Source organism: Bombina bombina, chromosome 2, assembly GCF_027579735.1.
Source record: "Bombina bombina isolate aBomBom1 chromosome 2, aBomBom1.pri, whole genome shotgun sequence".
In the NCBI taxonomy this organism is placed as follows: Eukaryota; Metazoa; Chordata; class Amphibia; order Anura; family Bombinatoridae; genus Bombina; species Bombina bombina.
In genome coordinates this window covers 934,129,495-934,147,909 of record NC_069500.1, presented here as the reverse complement: position 1 = coordinate 934,147,909, position 18,415 = coordinate 934,129,495, and the positions used below count along the sequence as shown (strand labels likewise).

Below are 18,415 nucleotides of genomic sequence, written 5' to 3'. Positions count from 1 at the left end.
ATAGATAACACTGTGCTAACACCCGTGGATTGTGGCAGACACTGCACTAATTGGATAAAATGCAAGTCAATAAAATGTCATGTGATCAGGGGGCTTTCAGAAAAAGCTTAGATACAAGGTAATCACAGAGGTAAAAAGTATATTAATATAAGTGTTTATGCAACACTGGGGAATGGGTAATAAAGGGATTATCTATCTTTTTAAACAGTCACAATGTTGGAGTAGACTGTCCCTTTAAAAAACTGTGGGGTTAATTTACAGCCATATGACTTTTGCGTTGATTGTGGACTGGCATAGACTAAATAAACTAAGATGACTATTTACGAAATGCAAGTTGTATAGTCATTCTAAAGGACCACTAAACACTGTGTTTAGCATAATCAGTAAATGCATAATAAAAAGACAATGCAAAAGCACTTAAAGGGCCACTAAACCCCAAATCTTTCTTTCATGATTCAGATAGAGAATAGAAATTTAAACAACATTACAATTTACTTCCATTATTTATTTTGCTTCTTTTTTTAAATATCCTTAGTTGAAGAAAAAGCAATGCACATGGTGAGCCAATCACACAATGCTTCTATGTGCAGCAACCAATCAGCAGCTAGTGAGCATATCTAGATATGCTTTTCATCAAAGAATATCAAGAGAATAAAACAAATTAGATAATATAAGTAAATTAGAAAGATGTTTAAAATTGCATTCTCTTTCTAAATCATAAAAGAAAAAATGTGGGTAGCATGTCCCTTTAATTTGAATTTTAAATGAGAAATAGATTTCTAACAAAATGATTTTATTTTTTCCCTCCAACTGCATCATGTGATAGCCATAAGCCAATCACAAAATGCATATATGTATAATCTGTGAGTCTTGCACATGCTCAATAGGGGCCGGGGCCTCAGAAAGTTTGCATATAAAAAGATTGTGCACATGTAGGTAATGGAAGTGAATTTGAATGTTGTTTAAAATTGTGTGCTCTATCTGAATAATTAAAGTTTAGTTTTGACTTGAGTGTATTTAACAACCATTTTGAAAACCCCAAGTTGCAAAAAAAAAAAAGGAAAATTAAAAGTTTATTTGCACTATCACCAGGCACAGAACCAGTGTCTGATTTGTTTTTGTCCATCAATTTGCTATAGCTTGCTTTTAAATGAGTATAAGTCCTAATTAATTTTCACGGTTCAGATAGAGTATGGTTTAAAAAAACTAAAACTTTCCAATGTACTTTTACTATCAAATTTACCACTTTATTTTGGTATCTTTAAACCTAGCTTTTTCCATGAGAGCTTGGTATGGTAGGCTCAGCATTCACACACACAAATATATACTAAGATATGTTACTAAGAATGTTGCAAATACTGCTGCTAAGTGCTCCAGAGAATAAAACCTGCACTCTTTTCCTGTTTCATTCTTAATGCTTATAGTCTCCCATAATGTGTCTGTTTTCCTCTCCGTTCAGTTTCTCATACCTCTTTTTCACTTCTTTTCCATACAAGTCTAAGGGGGCGATTTATCAAGCTGAGGCGGAAAGGGACGCACATACGCACCCCTGTCCCCTGCAGCTCGCCTCTGGCGGAATTCAGCATTGCACACGAGCGCTTTTTTGCGCTCGTGTGCAGTCCCGCCCGCGCACAGCCAATCACGTGCATGCAGGAGCTGTTTATCTCCCCGGTCGGACAAGACCGCAGAGATTGAATTTCGCCTCTTTAGAGATGGCGAAAGATTAGGGAAGCAGCGGTCTGATGACCGCTGCTTGTTAAATATGGCGTCAGGTTCTCTTGTGAGAACCTGCAGCTGTAGTGTGTTGAAAGGCTTGCAAAGCTTTTGATAAATCGACCCCAAAGCATAGAATCTCCATCAGCTGAAAAAAACACTTCATCTACTGTAGGCGATACAACTGCCTACGCGGAAAAAAATATATCATAGATTAAGTTAACATCAATAATTTGTCCCAAGTATCATATTTTGCAAGCTTTACACTTTTCTCACAAAAAGTATTTTTTTATTTATATTTCCTCCTCAATTCTCTGACAACTTGCTTTTGCCTAGATCAATAATACGTTACAGTATTTTTTGTTAAAAGTATTGAATTATCTTTTTAACTAGAATTTCATCCATGACAAATGTAGTTGCATATAGATTTAGATATGAATAACATATGTTTAGTCTATTGTGGGCTAGATTACAAGTGGAGCGCTAATTTATTGTGTGCCCACAAACGGGTGCGATTAATAAACAGCCATTACAAGTGGAGCGCTAATTTATTGTGTGCCCACAAACGGGCACATTTTCTCATTTACGGGTGTGCGATTAATAAACAGCCATTACAAGTGGCTGGTTATTGCTACCCTGAGCTCGCAGTAGCAGTTAGTGCTCTGAAATTTTTCAAAAAGTGCGCCAAATGCCCCCAAAATAGAGGGTCTTTTAGGCAAATTTTAGGGGTTTAAAAGTGGAGGCTGTGTGGTGTTAGAAAAAAAATGAAACTGAAAACTGCCTTTACATTGTGGTCTATGGGGACTGTGTGTTCTCAGTAAATATATATGTGTATGCTTATGTACATCTATATGTATGTGTTAATATGTATATACACATATTAACACATATATATATATAATCATATTCATATATATTTACATTTGTTACCATCACTGCACTACCTACCCCCTTCGCTGCGCTTTGGCTCTGTGCCGTGTATGACAGCATCAGAACGAAGCTCCCATTGTATCCTATAGAAGCGCTCTCAACACGAGCTCGCGTTCACATTGCTGTCAACTTGTAATACCCGAGCACATTAGTGTTCCCTGGTATTACTCAGTGGAGTGCAAATATTGCTTTCACAAAAGCAATATTTAGCGCTCCACTTGTAATCTAGCCCTTTATGTTTAAAATTTTAATTTCCCTAAATATTTAAATTATACAAATCAAATGATGTATTTACCGTTGTTGTAGTCTTTGTCAGGTAACCTATTAAGATAAGAGAGAGGGAAAAAGGGAAGTGTGTTTGTGGAAAATATTTATTGAGCTGCAAAATTTGTTTAGTGAAGTATAGTTTTATGACAGAGTAGCACATACTGATGTCCATAAAGAAAAAGGTGAAAAGTATTACTTATGTAAAAATGGCAGTTGTTTTTCAGTACTGTGACACAATGGGCCTTAATTATTAAAATACTCTGATTCGTTATAACATATTATTGTGGCATGAATGTTCTGTGGTTACTGCGTTTAACCCCATGAGGCCGAATTATGAAAGGTCTTGCGGACCTGATCCGACAGTGCGGATCTGGTCCGCAACACCTTGCTGAATGCGGAGAGCAATGCGCTCTCCGTATTCATCATTGCACCAGCAGCTCACAAGATCTGCTGGTGCAACGCCGCCCCCTGCTGACTCGCGGCCAATCGGCCTCCAGCAGGGAGGTGTCAATCAACCCGATCGTATTCGATCAGGTTGAATTGCGACGATACCTGTCATCAGAGCAGGCGGAAAGGGTTATGAAGCAATGGTCTTTAGACCGCTCCTTCATAACTGCTTTTTCTGGCGAGTCTTCAGACTCGCCAGAAACACAGCCCTTCAAGCTCCATACGGAGCTTGATAAATGGGCCTCCTGGAATGGGTATCATATATTTTTTAAATTACTTTGAATTTTAAATTACCTTGAATTTTCAGAGATTTTCAAAGAAGTAAAAAATACACAGCCAAAATAAATGTAGTACATGGCAGATAATCAACTGATTCTTATGTCCTAATATAGCTAAATGCAGATTTTGTTCACTTTGCTATTAATTATGGGAGTAATTAATAATTTTGTATTATTTTAATAATTTTTTAATGAACATGTTTAAACCACCAAATACTTTATCACACTCGTAAATGAGTATTTAAAAGAACTTCAAATTCCTTTTTTATAAACGCATAATTTATTTCAGCAATTAAGTACTCATCTGCTTACTAAATACATATTTAAGTATTTAAAACTGTCACTTTAGTAATAATTTGCAAAACTGTTTGAATAGTCTAATGGAAACATGTGTCTTGTTTGTTTTAATTATTGCCAATTAGGGCTATCTGTAAATGAGTTTCTTCACTGTTCAAAACAATTACAGTCTAGTATGTAGCTGGTTTAGGCAATTTGCATAATTTTGAAGGAATTTGATTTTTGAGCATGGGACAAGCACAATTTTTACACAAAAGGGTACAAAGGGGCCAAATAAATAAAGTATTTGCAACATTTTTAATACATATAAATAAATGTTTTTATTACATTTAGATTTTATATCATTATTATGCCTCTTTAAATTATCATAATGTTATTATGTTCCATAGTAGGTGTAGAATTTGAAAGCTCCACAATTTATTTAAAAAACAGCTGAAAATTTGTTTTTTGATTTTTTGGAAAAGAGCAGGATATAGAAGATGTTTCACATGAGGCAAATGCATTAGACACATGAGTTGACAAATAGATTAGAATGGGTTTAATTATGATAATAATAATACATCTGTTAAAGGGACAGTCTAGGCCAAAATAAACTTTCATGATTCAGATAGAGCATGTAATTTTAAACAATTTTCCAATTTACTTTTATCACCAATTTTGCTTTGTTCTCTTGGTATTCTTAGTTGAAAGCTTAACCTAGGAGGTTCATGTGTTAATTTCTTAGACCTTGAAGCCCACCTCTTTCAGATTGCATTTTAATAGTTTTTCACCACTAGAGGGTGTTATTTCACGTATTTCATATAGATAACACTGTGCTCGTGCACGAGAAGTTATCTGGGAGCAGGCACTGATTGGCTAGACTGCAAGTCTGTCAAAAGAACTGAAAAAAGGGGCAGTTTACAGAGGTTTAGATACAAGATAATCACAGAGGTTAAAAGTATATTATTATAACTGTGTTGGTTATGCAAAACTGGGAAATGGGTAATAAAGGGATTATCTATGTATCTTTTAAAACAATAAAAATTCTGGTGTAGACTGTCCCTTTAAATATTAGAAGGGCATTTGCAAGAATTGAAATCCAGGACATATTTACCAGAAAATATTTTTGAAATAATAAAATACTCTCAAACACTAGAGCATTAAATTATAACTTTATTATATCCCATTACCTTATGACTGGAATATTTTTTGTTTCATTACACAAGCATTCTGTTTAGTTTGGATGGCATCTTTGATGTTTCATAACATTTTCATAATGGTCAATATAAAAAAAAAATCCTAAACACTTTACTTATCAAAATTTGTGTTGACCCAAGGGCCACATGTGTCCCTCTGCACTACTTATTGTGGCCCCTGGGGAAAACCAGAACTGACAGTCTGGTCTTGCCTATACCGCACAATCCAGCCCTGAAACACCAAGCTATTCCCATCTGAACAAGACACATAGCAACCCCAGATGTACATTTTGGTCTTGCGTGATCCTCATCAGTGGTGAAGCCATATTCATCTAGGCACATTTGGAAATGGGTCCCTGTCTGGTTTCCTGCCATCACCCTTAGGTAGATTAATCCCCTAGTGGCATAATTACCATAACGAGACACTCAACCAAGGGATAAACAAATGCATAATGGCTAGTCCCACCCCAGGAATAGCCCTTTTTTTTTAGTGATCTGCGATTGGTGTGATTTTTGTTTAATTTTTGCTGGAAGATATAAGTTTTATGCCTGAGGAAATGGTTGGTACAGTAGTGTTTAGCTAAGAAACACATTGCAATTGTACACTACTTTATTTGAGTGATCATAAAATGTTTATGCTTTGGCATTTTTAACAATAAATATGAGTGAGATATTTGTTTATACCTAGTGTGGTAATTAAAAGCTATATTACATGATCAGGTTCCTTCTCTGTGTTTATGTATTTTAGTACTGGAAGTAACATGAATTCATTATTATGGTAATTACAAATAATAAATTCTTCCTTGTAAAGCCACAAATTGGAATTTACAGTCCATTTATTATAGTAACATCGTAGCTTCTTTAGAATCGTACATCAGCAATCTTCCAGTATTTCTCTCCTAATAAGATATATGGGGACATTTTTTTTTTTTTTGTAGGTTTTTTTTTATTGAATATCAATAGCATATTCAACAATCCAACAATATTAAAGGGACAGTCTAGTCCAAAATAAATTTTCATGATTCAGATAGAGAATGTAATTTTAAACAATTTTCCAATTTACTTTTATCACCAATTTTGCTTTGTTCTCTTGGTATTCTTAGTTGAAAGCTAAACCTAGGAGGTTCATATGCTAATTTCTAAGCCCTTGAAGGCTGCCTCTTCTCTCAGGGCATTTTGACAGTTTTTCACTACTAGAGGGTGTTAGTTCACGTTTGTCATATAGATAACACTGTGCTCACGCACGTGGAGTTCCACTGAGCAAGCTCTGATTGGATAAAATGGATGTCTGGCAAAAGAACTGAAATAAGGGGGCAGTTTGCAGAGGCTTAGATACAAGCTAATCACAGAGGTAAAAAGTGTATTTATATAACTGTTGGTTATGCAAAACTAGGGAATGAGTAATAAAGGGATTATCTATCTTTTCAAACAATACAAATTCTGGTGTAGACTGTCATAAACAGTACAATGTACAAAGGTTATTCATATTGACAATGGACATAGCATTTCAATGAAAATAATAGAGACTATGGGGTTGATTTATAATTTGTCTTCCTCTAGCCACCAATCAGCACCCTGGATAGCGCTTGCTTATTGGTGGCTACATTTAGCCACCAATTAGCAAGTGCTACCCATGTGCTGAACCTAAAATGGATTCCGAATCCTAAGCTTTCATCCCTGATTTTCAAATAAAGATACCAAGAGAACAAAGAAAAATTGATAATAGGAGTAAATTACAAAGTTGCTTAAATATGCATGCTCTATCTGAATCATGAAAGAAAAATTGAGTTTAGTGTCCCTTTTTATACTCTCTTTGTGGGAATAATTTTTTTAAAAAACAATGAATTAATTAAAAAGATTTAATAGAACACAGAGGTATAATATATATATATTTATAAATACAAAATACGCTGCAGAAGCAGCTTTAAGAGAAGGGTGGCTCTTTAGATGAATATTTCCTGATGAACTCAAAATGGATAGAGGGGAAGGAGGCTTGAGAAGGGAGAGAAAAAGCTTTATTTTTTTATTTTTCAAGAGGGTTTAGAAGAAAGGAAAAGGGGGTGATAAAATAGAAACAGATTAAATGGTCAAAATTGGCATAGGTACAATTCTAATATTCCCTTTGGATTTTTATTTTTTTTCAATATATTTCTCTGAAGTTCAATTTAAAAAAAAAAAAAAAAGGAAACAAGCTGAGAAAGATTGAACACAGAAAAACAAATCTTAAAGGAAATTATGAAAGAAAAGAAAAACAAAATACATACATTTTCATTTAACTTCATGTAATAGAGAATACTATATATATATATATATATATATATATATATATATATATATATATATATATATATATATATATATATATATATATATATATATATATATATAATCCAGTGTAAAACCTTTAAAAACGTACTTAGAAGCTCCCAATTTAACATTGTTAATGAGATAAGCTTGGGAGTGGGACACCCACTGAAAGGGGCTGATAGCAGAACCTCTCCCCTCCCCTGGGGAGCCATTATACAAACAGAAGCAATGTGAAGTCTGTATACATCTAAACTTTGGGGCTTGGTTAGAAGTCTAAAAATTAGTACAATGTTATTTAAAAATAGGCAAAACTATACATTCTTACAAAAACACTACCAGATTGGCTATATATATGGATCGTCTACAAAACATTTATGCAAAGAAAAATCTAGTGTATAATGTCACTTTTAGACAAAAACATTATCTCATAATACAAAGAGAATAAACAAAATTGCAGAGTATTCCCTTGGAACTACAGTATGTTTAATAAGAGGTGATTTTATTAAGCAAATAACATGTAAGGTCATTTTTCTAAGATTGACACTGTATAAAGAGGAACTTCACCCACAAAGAGAGAATTGGCTGTCTGTGTTCTGCACTACCTGAGAAATCCGACTTTTGCTCTTTGCCTTTGTCTATCTTTTACAGTAGAACCAAACATTCAAAAGTAGGTTAGATCCCTGCTGGCTGCCACAGGCAGAGATATAAGTTTGAACAATAAAGAAGGAACCCTTACAGTGCACTTTTTTGTTGTTGTAAAGGGCTATTTATTTTCCTGTTGCCTCTCTACTGTTGTAACTTTTCCTTTTCTTTATAGGAAAGATGATTTTAATGCTCTTCATATTTTTTTTTGTCTTCTCACCTACACAGAAAAGTCTATCAGTCTGATAATGGATGACTACAATGTCTCTGCAGAGAGCCCTCAGTCTGCCCAAGGGCGTCAGAACACAATTAAGTGTGGGTGGTTGAGGAAGCAAGGAGGTTTTGTCAAAACCTGGCACACACGTTGGTTTGTCCTCAAGGGAGACCAGCTCTATTATTACAAAGATGAAGATGAAATGAAACCTTTGGTGAGTAGAAGAGCATATAACAATGTTTGATAAACAGGCAAAGTAAAATAAACAACGTTTTAATATTTGTTCTGCTTGCAAAAAAAATAATTCTCATCAAAACATAAAAAATGCAATATATTAAAAGTATATTGTTTTGATAATATGTCCAGATATATTTTGATGCCTGCTGTTAAATAATTTGAGTTACCATTTATTTATATGTAAGATGTCTTGGTTAGTCTAAAATATATTCTGTATAGTTGTTTTTTAATGAATATTTCTTATGTTTTAGGTTGGAATTAATAAATTATTATTGTGACTATTAAATGATTAGTGCGAAATATAGTGGCTAAAATTGTTAATGATAAATAATCTACATATATCTCGTAAATAATATTTATTATAATGGAAAACAATGAAGAAAATAAAATGAGACTGTGTTGTAATTATCCAATAGCATATAAAAAGTTATGTTTAAATAACTAAAATTGTGTCCAGTACCAGATTAACAACAAAGTAACCTAAGCACCAAAATAAGGGTCTTATTGTTCAGATCATTAGTCTGTTGTATGGTTTAGGTATGAGCTAAAGATTACAAATATTTTGCGCTGCCAGAGCACCAGTTATATATACCTACCGCTAGTATTCTACATGGGATGTGTACTCTTGTGTATCTATATGAAGTATGTTGTGGTTTAGGGGCCGATTAAAAGTCTTATATTATAATCTGTGTGTTTATCTATTCCATCCAAAACCCCATTAAGGATTAGATTATGAGTGGATTGCTATTTATTGCTTCCACTCGTGGGTTAATTCTGCGTGTGTCAGGCAGCGTGCATATAACAAGTTGAAAGTAGAAGGTTTTCGAGTGAAAAATTATTATATAAAGGTATAGATAAATACAGATATATTTAGGAATATCTATTTATAAATACTTAGAACATATTCCTCTATATGTGAAGAACATTGGAATGGAAAATATTTACTGTGAATACATAGTTAAACACTTTATTAAATATGAATATTGCATATATAGGATTTTTCCTGGTTTCAGCTACTTGAACGCAAAGGGCTCCAATGCACTTTTATATATATATATATATATATATATATATATATATATATATATATATATATATATACATATATATATGTCTATATATGTATACATATGTATTTGTGTTTATATATGTATATATATCTGTAAATACATATATACACTTATAAATACATATGTACACACATATATATGTGTGTAAATATATATATACTAGTACTAAAGCCCGTGTACACGGGCCATTTTTTTGCAGTACAGTGGTCCCACCCCTTGCTCTCTCCCCCTCTCTTTTGCTCTCTCTTCCCCCCTCTCTTTTGCTTTCTCTCCCCCCTCTCTTTTGCTTTCTCTCCCCCCTCTCGTTTGCTCTCTCTCTCCCCTCTTTTGCTCTCTCTCTCTCCCCTCTTTTGCTCTCTCTCTCCCCTCTTTGGCTCTCTCCCTCCTTTCTTTTGCTCTCTCTCCCCCCTCTTTTGTTCTCCCCCCCCCCCTCTTTGGCTCTCCCCCCCCCTCTTTGGCTCTCCTCCCCCCTCTTTGGCTCTCCCCCCCTCTTTGGCTCCCCCCCCCCTCTTTGGCTCTCTCCCCTCTTTTGCTCTCTCTCCTCTTTGGCTCTCTCTCTCCCCCCTTTTTGGTTTATCCCCCCTTTGGCTCTCTCCCCCCCCTTTGGCTCTCTCCCCCCCCCTTTGGCTCTCCCCCCCCTTTGGCTCTCTCTCCCCCCTCTTTGGCTCTCTCCCCTCTTTTGCTCTCTCTCCTCTTTGGCTGTCTTTCCTCTTTGGCTCTCTCTCTCCCCCCTCTTTGGCTCTCCCCTCCCCTTTGCCCCCCCCCTCTTTGGCTCTCCCCCCCTCTTTTGCTCTCTCTCTCCCCTCTTTGGCTCTCTCCCCCCTCTTTTGTTCTCTCCCCCCCTCTTTGGCTCTTCCTCCCCCTCTTTGGCTCTGCCCCCCCCTCTTTGGCTCTGCCCCCCCTCTTTGGCTTTGCCCCCCCTCTTTGGCTCTCTCTCCCCCCTCTTTGTCTCTCTCCCCTCTTTTGCTCTCTTCTTTGGCTCTCTTTCCTCTTTGTCTCTCTCTCTCTCCCCCCTCTTTGGCTCTCCCCCCCTTTAGCTCTCTCCCCCCCCTTTGGCTCTCTCCCCCCCTCTTTGGCTCTCCCCCCCCTCTTTGGCTCTCCCCCCCCCCTCTTTGGCTCTCTCTCCCCCCTCTTTGGCTCTCTCTCCCCCCTCTTTGGCTCTCTCTCCTTTTTTGCTCTTTTTCCTCTTTGGCTCTCCCCCCCCCTTCTCTTTGGTTTTCCCCCCCTTCTCTTTGGCTCTCCCCCCACCCCTTCTCTTTGGCTCCCCCCCCCCTTCTCTTTGGCTCCCCCCCTTCTCTTTGGCTCTCTCCCCCCCTTCTCTTTGGCTCTCCCCCCCTTCTCTTTGGCTCCCCCCCTTCTCTTTGGCTCCCCCCCTTCTCTTTGGCTCTCCCCCCCCCCTTCTCTTTGGCTCTCTGCCCCCCCTTCTCTTTGGCTCTCTGCCCCCCCCTTCTCTTTGGCTCTCTGCCCCCCCCTTCTCTTTGGCTCTCTGCCCCCCCCTTCTCTTTGGCTCTCTGCCCCCCCCCTTCTCTTTGGCTCTCTGCCCCCCCCCTTCTCTTTGGCTCTCTCCCCCCCCCTTCTCTTTGGCTCTCTGCCCCCCCTTCTCTTTGGCTCTCTGCCCCCCCTTCTCTTTGGCTCTCTGCCCCCCCCTTCTCTTTGGCTCTCTGCCCCCCCCCTTCTCTTTGGCTCTCTGCCCCCCCCCTTCTCTTTGGCTCTCTGCCCCCCCCTTCTCTTTGGCTCTCTGCCCCCCCCTTCTCTTTGGCTCTCTGCCCCCCCTTCTCTTTGGCTCTCTGCCCCCCCCCTTCTCTTTGGCTCTCTGCCCCCCCCTTCTCTTTGGCCCTCTGCCCCCCCCCTTCTCTTTGGCTCTCTGCCCCCCCCTTCTCTTTGGCTCTCTGCCCCCCGCCCCTTCTCTTTGGCTCTCTGCCCCCCCCCTTCTCTTTGGCTCTCTGCCCCCCCCCCTTCTCTTTGGCTCTCTGCCCCCCCCTTCTCTTTGGCTCTCTGCCCCCCCCCTTCTCTTTGGCTTTCTGCCCCCCCTTCTCTTTGGCTCTCTGCCCCCCCCTTCTCTTTGGCTCTCTGCCCCCCCTTCTCTTTGGCTCTCTGCCCCCCCCTTCTCTTTGGCTCTCTGCCCCCCCCCCTTCTCTTTGGCTCTCTGCCCCCCCCCCTTCTCTTTGGCCCTCTGCCCCCCCTTCTCTTTGGCTCTCTGCCCCCCCCTTCTCTTTGGCTCTCTGCCCCCCCCTTCTCTTTGGCTCTCTGCCCCCCCTTCTCTTTGGCTCTCTGCCCCCCCCCCTTCTCTTTGGCTCTCTGCCCCCCCCCTTCTCTTTGGCTCTCTGCCCCCCCTTCTCTTTGGCTCTCTGCCCCCCGCCCCTTCTCTTTGGCTCTCTGCCCCCCCCTTCTCTTTGGCTCTCTGCCCCCCCCCCTTCTCTTTGGCTCTCTGCCCCCCCTTCTCTTTGGCTCTCTGCCCCCCCCTTCTCTTTGGCTCTCTGCCCCCCCCCCCCCCCCCCTCCTGCTCCCTCTCTGGCTCTGTCTTCGCGGGACCTCGCCCGGCCACGCCCCATCGCGGCAACACCCGCCCGGCCACGCCCCTCGCGACGCCTGGTCACGCCCCTCGCAACGCCCGGCCACGCCCCTTGCGGCGCTCCCGTCGGCCACAAACAGCTGTGAGGTCTGGGGAGCGCGTTGCCGCTTCTCACGCAGCAGACCTCACAGCTGTTGAGTAGCTCGCGCTCCCTATCTCACAGCTGCTTGTATGCTGTGTAGCGCTCCCAATCTGTCAGCTGTCAGCTATGCCGAGGTGCGCGAGAATAGAATCTAAGGCCAAGTGTTTGTCTGTACTGCGCATGACGGCTTCAGACAAACACTTGTCTTTTATAATATAGGATATATATATATATATATATATACATACATACATACATTCATATACATATTTAGACATGTGTATGTATGTATCTCAGTGTTAAAGCACACCTGAGACCTCTTATCTTTGAGCTCTTATAACATTTTCATGCAATTTCTTTAAAATAATTTTTATCAGTGTTATTGCGAGTGTAACTGTACCTTTAAATGTAATTTTGATGTGTTTTGTGCCACTTTTTTGTCAAGTGTAACAGTAAACCAGAGCTCTGAGGTCGGACTATCCCGACCTGAGATAAATTCAATTGTGCTATTCTGACGGGCAGAAAGAGCTGTGATAAACTTATTTTTGCTTGTGCGCAACAGTTAGCGCGCCACTCGTAATCTTGCCCTTAGGGAGATAAACAGGTCTTTTATAACTTTCTAACATTCTTATAATTTCTTATAATTTATATATAACTTTGCCTGAAAAAACAGCTTTAGAGAATAGGGGCCGAGGTTTAGTAATGCTATGGGGAATATTACAGCATTGGGTATGGGAACCTTACGCATGTTACAGTTTTAGTTTCAAGTTGAACCTGTCTTTTGGTTTAGTCTATATCACAGTGTTTGCCAATTCAAGCCAAGAGGTCTTGAAATATGTGTTACTAAAGAGGATTTGAGATTGACATCCTTGGTCTATGTAATACTAAAATATAAAATTCACTATATTTTATAAAACTCCTGCAAAGGGTTTAAACAAATGTTTAAAGTCACACACACTGTTGAAAGGCATTAGCACTCCATATGTATGTATCCTCCAATCACCAGCCAGGTTAGGCACTAATGAGCAGCATATGTATGTATCTTACAATTACCAGCCTAGTGAACCACTCATGAGTAGCATATGTAGGTATCCTCCACCAGCCTAGTGAACCAATTATGAACCGCATAGGTATGTATCCTTCAATCACCAAGCGGGTGAACCAATTATTAGCAGCATATGTATATATCCTCCAGTGACTAGCCTCCTAATCTAGAACTGCACAGGTACACATTGGGTGCTTGATTTTGATTCTACTGTAAGTTTGAGCCCTTTGCCTTATTAAAAAAAAAAAAAAATGCATTCCTCCATCACATTATATCATTTTATTTTTAAACCATAATGCCCCATTTAAGCTCATATTATTAAGAGAACATTGCTATTAATTATCTACCTTGCACTAACTACAATTAGGAAAGTAAATCTGCTGTATATTTTTCTCTTGTAAAGGTGTATCCAGTCCACGGGTTCATCCATTACTTGGATATTCTCCTTCCCAACAGGAAGCTGCAAGAGGACACCCACAGCAGAGCTGTCTATATAGCTCCTCCCCTAACTGCCACCCCCAGTCATTCTCTTGCAGCTCTCGACAAAAAAGGAAGTATCAAGAGAGATGTGGTGACTTAGTGTAGTTTTTACCTTCAATCAAAAGTTTGTTATTTTTAAACGGTACCAGCGTTGTACTGTTTTTACTCTCAGGCAGAAATTGTAAGAAGACTTCTGCCTGGAGGTTTGATGATCTTAGCGGTTTGTAACTAAGGTCCATTGCTGTTCTCACACATAACTGAAGAGTATGGAAAGAAAACTTCAGTTGGGGGGACGGTCTGCAGATTGCCTGCTTTGAGGTATGTTCAGTATATTTTTTTCTAGAGAGATGATAAGGTCTAGAAAATGCTGACAGTGCCTGGTATATTTAAGGTAAGCCTGATACAGTGATTTAACAACAACTGGGATCATGCTTGCAAAAAGGGATAATATTCATGTTAAAACCCATATTACTTAGTGTAAAAAACGTTTGCATGATTTATAAATAAAAACGTTTTTTCTCTGAGGGTGATAAATCTTTATTTGGGGCCTAATTTCCACATGGCTTTTTAGATTACTCCTAGGAGTACTTTTTTAAGGCCCTCTGACTTTGAGTGCATGGTGGGAGGGGCCTATTTTCGTTTTCAGTCTGAGACATCCAGCTTCCCTGAAGGAGTGCTCTGGCTTATAGGACCTCTATAGAGGGTTTTGTTCCTGCAAAAATCGTTTTTAAGGGCAGGTAGGAGCCACAGCAGGGCTGTGGCAGTGTGTTTGACTGTTTGTTAACAGGTTTTAAGTTTTTCTAATTCGTTTTTGGGCCTGAGGGGTTAATCATCCATTTTAGTCCCTTATACACACTGTAAAAATGTTGTAGAGTTTACTACTTTTCTCACTGTTTTGCAGTTTATGTGGTAGTTTTTTTTTTCTTAAAGGCACAGTACCGTTTTTTATTATTGCTTTTTTCACATTTATTAAAGTGTTTTCCAAGCTTGCTGGTCTCATTACTAGTCTGTTAAACATGTCTGACATAGAGGAAACTCCTTGTTCATTATGTTTAGAAGCCATTGTGGAACCCCCTCTTAGAATGTGTACCAAATGCACTGACCTTTCTATAAGTTATAAAGACCATATTATGGCTTTTAAAGATTTATCACCTGAGGTTTCTGAGACTGACAAAAGGGAGGTTATGCCATCTAGCTCTCCCCACGTGTCAGAACCTATAACTCCCGCTCAAGGGACGCCAAGTACATCTAGCGCGTCCAATGCGTTTACTTTACAAGACATGGCGGCAGTTATGAATCATACCCTCACTGAGGTATTGTCCAAACTGCCAGGGTTACAAGGAAAGCGAGACAGCTCTGGGGCTAGAACAAATACAGAGCTCTCTGACGCTTTAGTAGCTATGTCTGATATACCCTCACAATGTGCAGAAGTTGAAGCAGGAGAGCTTCTATCTGTGGGTGACTTCTCTGATTCAGGGAAGGCGTTACTTCAGTCTGACTCTGAAATGACAGCATTTAAATTTAAGCTTGAACACCTCCGCTTGTTGCTCAGGGAGGTTTTAGCGACTCTGGATGACTGTGACACCATTGTAGTCCCAGAGAAATTGTGTAAAATGGACAAATACTTTGCAGTGCCTGTTTACACTGATGTTTTTCCAATCCCTAAGAGGTTTTCAGAAATTATTACTAAGGAATGGGATAGACCAGGTGTGCCGTTCTCTCCCCCTCTTGCTTTTAAGAAAATGTTTCCTATAGATGCCGCTACACGGGACTTGTGGCAGACGGTCCCTAAGGTGGAGGGAGCAGTCTCTACCCTAGCTAAGTGTACAATTATTCCTGTCGAGGACAGTTGTGCTTTCCTAGATCCTATGGATAAGAAATTAGAGGGTTTCCTTAAGAAAATCTTTATACAACAAGGTTTTATTCTCCAGCTTCTTGCATGCATTGCCCCAGTCACTGCTGCAGCGGCTTTCTGGTTCGAGTCTCTGGAGGAGGCTTTACAGGTAGAGACCCTGTTGGATGATATCCTTGACAGGCTTAAAGCTCTTAAGTTAGCCAATTCATTTATTTCTGATGCCGTTTTTCATTTAACCAAGCTAACAGCTAAAAATGCAGGTTTTGCCATTCAGGCACGTAGGGCGCTATGGCTTAAATCCTGGTCAGCTGATCTCACTTCAAGGTCTAAACTTCTCAATATCCCCTTCAAAGGGCAGACCCTATTTGGGCCTGGTCTGAAGGAGATCATTTCTGATATTACTGGAGGAAAAGGCCACGCCCTTCCCCAGGATAGGTCCAACAAGTTAAGGACCAAACAGACTAATTTTCGTTCCTTTCGAAACTTCAAGAGTGGCGCAGCTTCATCTTCCTCTTCTACAAAACAAGAGGGAAATTTTGCCCAGTCCAAGCTAGTCCAAGCTAGTCTGGAGACCTAACTAGGCTTGGAACAAGGGGAAACAGGCCAAAAAGCCTGCTGCTGCCTCTAGCCTGCTGCTGCCTCTAAGACAGCATGAAGGAGTAGCCCCCGATCCGGGACCGGATCTAGTGGGGGGCAGACTTTCTTCACCCAGGCTTGGGCAAGGATCCCTGGGCTCTGGAGATTGTTTCCCAGGGATATCGTCTGGATTTCAAAGCTTCATCTCCAAAGGGGAGATTTCATCTCTCACAATTATCTGCAAACCAGATAAAGAGAGAGGCATTCTTACATTGCGTTCAAGACCTACTAGTTATGGGAGTGATCCACCCAGTTCCAAAGGAGGAACAGGGGCAGGGCTTCTATTCAAATCTGTTTATAGTTCCCAAGAAAGAGGGAACTTTCAGACCAATCTTGGATCTCAAGATCCTAAACAAATTTCTCAGGGTCCCATCCTTCAAGATGGAGACTATTTGAACCATCCTACCTATGATCCAGGAGGGTCAATATATGGCTACCATGGATTTAAAGGATGCTTATCTACATATTCCGATACACAGGGATCATCATCAGTTTCTCAGGTTCGCCTTCCTAGACAGGCATTACCAGTTTGTGGCTTTTCCCTTTGGGTTAGCCACGGCACCAAGAATCTTTACGAAGGTTCTAGGGTCCCTTCTGGCGGTTCTAAGACCGCAGGGTATAGCAGTAGCCCCTTACCTAGACGACATCCTGATACAGGCGTCAACTTTTCAAATCGCCAGGTCCGATACGGACATTGTTCTGGCATTCCTAAGGTCTCACGGGTGGAAGGTGAATAAAGGAAAGAGTTCTCTCTCACCTCTCACAAGAGTTTCCTTCCTAGGAACTCTGATGAGATTCAGTAGAAATGAAGATTTATCTGACAGAGGTCAGGTTGTCAAAACTTCTAACTTCCTGCTGTGCTCTTTATACCATTTCTCGTCCGTCAGTGGCTCAGTGTATGGAGGTAATCGGATTAATGGTAGCGGCAATGTACATTGTTCCGTTTGCCCGCCTACATCTCAAACCACTGCAACTTTGCATGCTCAATCTGTGGAATGGGGATTACACAGATTTGTCCCCTTTACTAAATCTGGATCAAGAGACCAGGGATTCTCTTCTCTGGTGGCTATCTTGGGTCCATCTGTCCAAGGGAATTAGTTTCAGCAGGCCAGAATGGACTATAGTAACGACAGATGCCAGCCTTCTGGGCTGGGGTGCAGTCTGGAACTCCCTGAAGGCTCAGGGTTCGTGGACTCAGGAGGAGGCCCTCCTTCCGATAAACATTCTGGAACTAAGAGCGATATTCAATGCTCTTCAGGCTTGGCCTCCGCTAGCTGCGGTCAGGTTCATCAGATTTCAGTCGGACAACATCACGACTGTAGCCTATATCAACCATCAGGGGGGAACAAGGAGCCCCCTGGCAATGTTGGAGGTTTCAAAGATAATTCTATGGGCAGAGGTTCACTCTTGCCATCTCTCAGCTATCCATATCCCAGGAGTAGAGAACTGGGAGGCGGATTTTCTAAGTCGGCAGACTTTTCATCCGGGGGAGTGGGAGCTCCATCCGGAGGTATTTGCCCAGTTGATCCAACTTTGGGGCAAACCAGAACTGGATCTCATGGCATCTCGTCAGAACGCCAAGCTTCCTTGTTACGGGTCCAGGTCCAGGGTTCCCAAGGCAGCGCTGATAGATGCTCTAGCAGCGCCCTGGTCCTTCAGCCTGGCTTATGTGTTTCCACCGTTTCCTCTGCTCCCTCGTCTGATTGCCAAGATCAAGTAGGAGAGAGCTTTGGTGATCTTGATAGCCCCTGCGTGGCCACGCAGGACTTGGTATGCAGATCTGGTGGACATGTCATCCTTTCCACCATGGACTCTGCCGCTAAGGCAGGACCTTCTACTTCAAGGTCCCTTCAAACATCTGAATCTAATTTTTCTACGTCTGTCTGCTTGGAGATTGAACGCTTGATTCTATCAAAGCATGGTATTTCCGAATCGGTCATTGATACCTTAATTCAGGCTCGAAAGCCTGTCACCAGGAAAATCTATCATAAGATATGGTGTAAATATCTTCATTGGTGTGAATCCTAAGGGTTACTCATGGAGTAAGGTCAGGATTCCTAGGATATTATCTTTTCTCCAAGAAGGATTGGAGAAGGGTTTATCAGCTAGTTCCTTAAAGGGACAGATTTCTGCTCTGTCTATTCTTTTGCACAAACATCTAGCTGAGG

The 18,415-nt window shown here is 40.7% G+C and overlaps 1 protein-coding gene across 1 annotated transcript in view; it reads left to right on the top strand.

The window, feature by feature from the left end:
- The window catches only part of ARHGAP24 (Rho GTPase activating protein 24), a 1,035,233-nt gene that overhangs the window by 239,979 nt on the left and 776,839 nt on the right, over positions 1–18,415 (top strand). The window contains exon 2 of the mRNA XM_053703381.1: positions 8,285–8,484. Within this exon, the coding sequence (XP_053559356.1) occupies positions 8,305–8,484 (180 nt within the window). The 5' untranslated portion in view covers positions 8,285–8,304. The remainder of the gene's footprint in view (positions 1–8,284; positions 8,485–18,415) is intronic.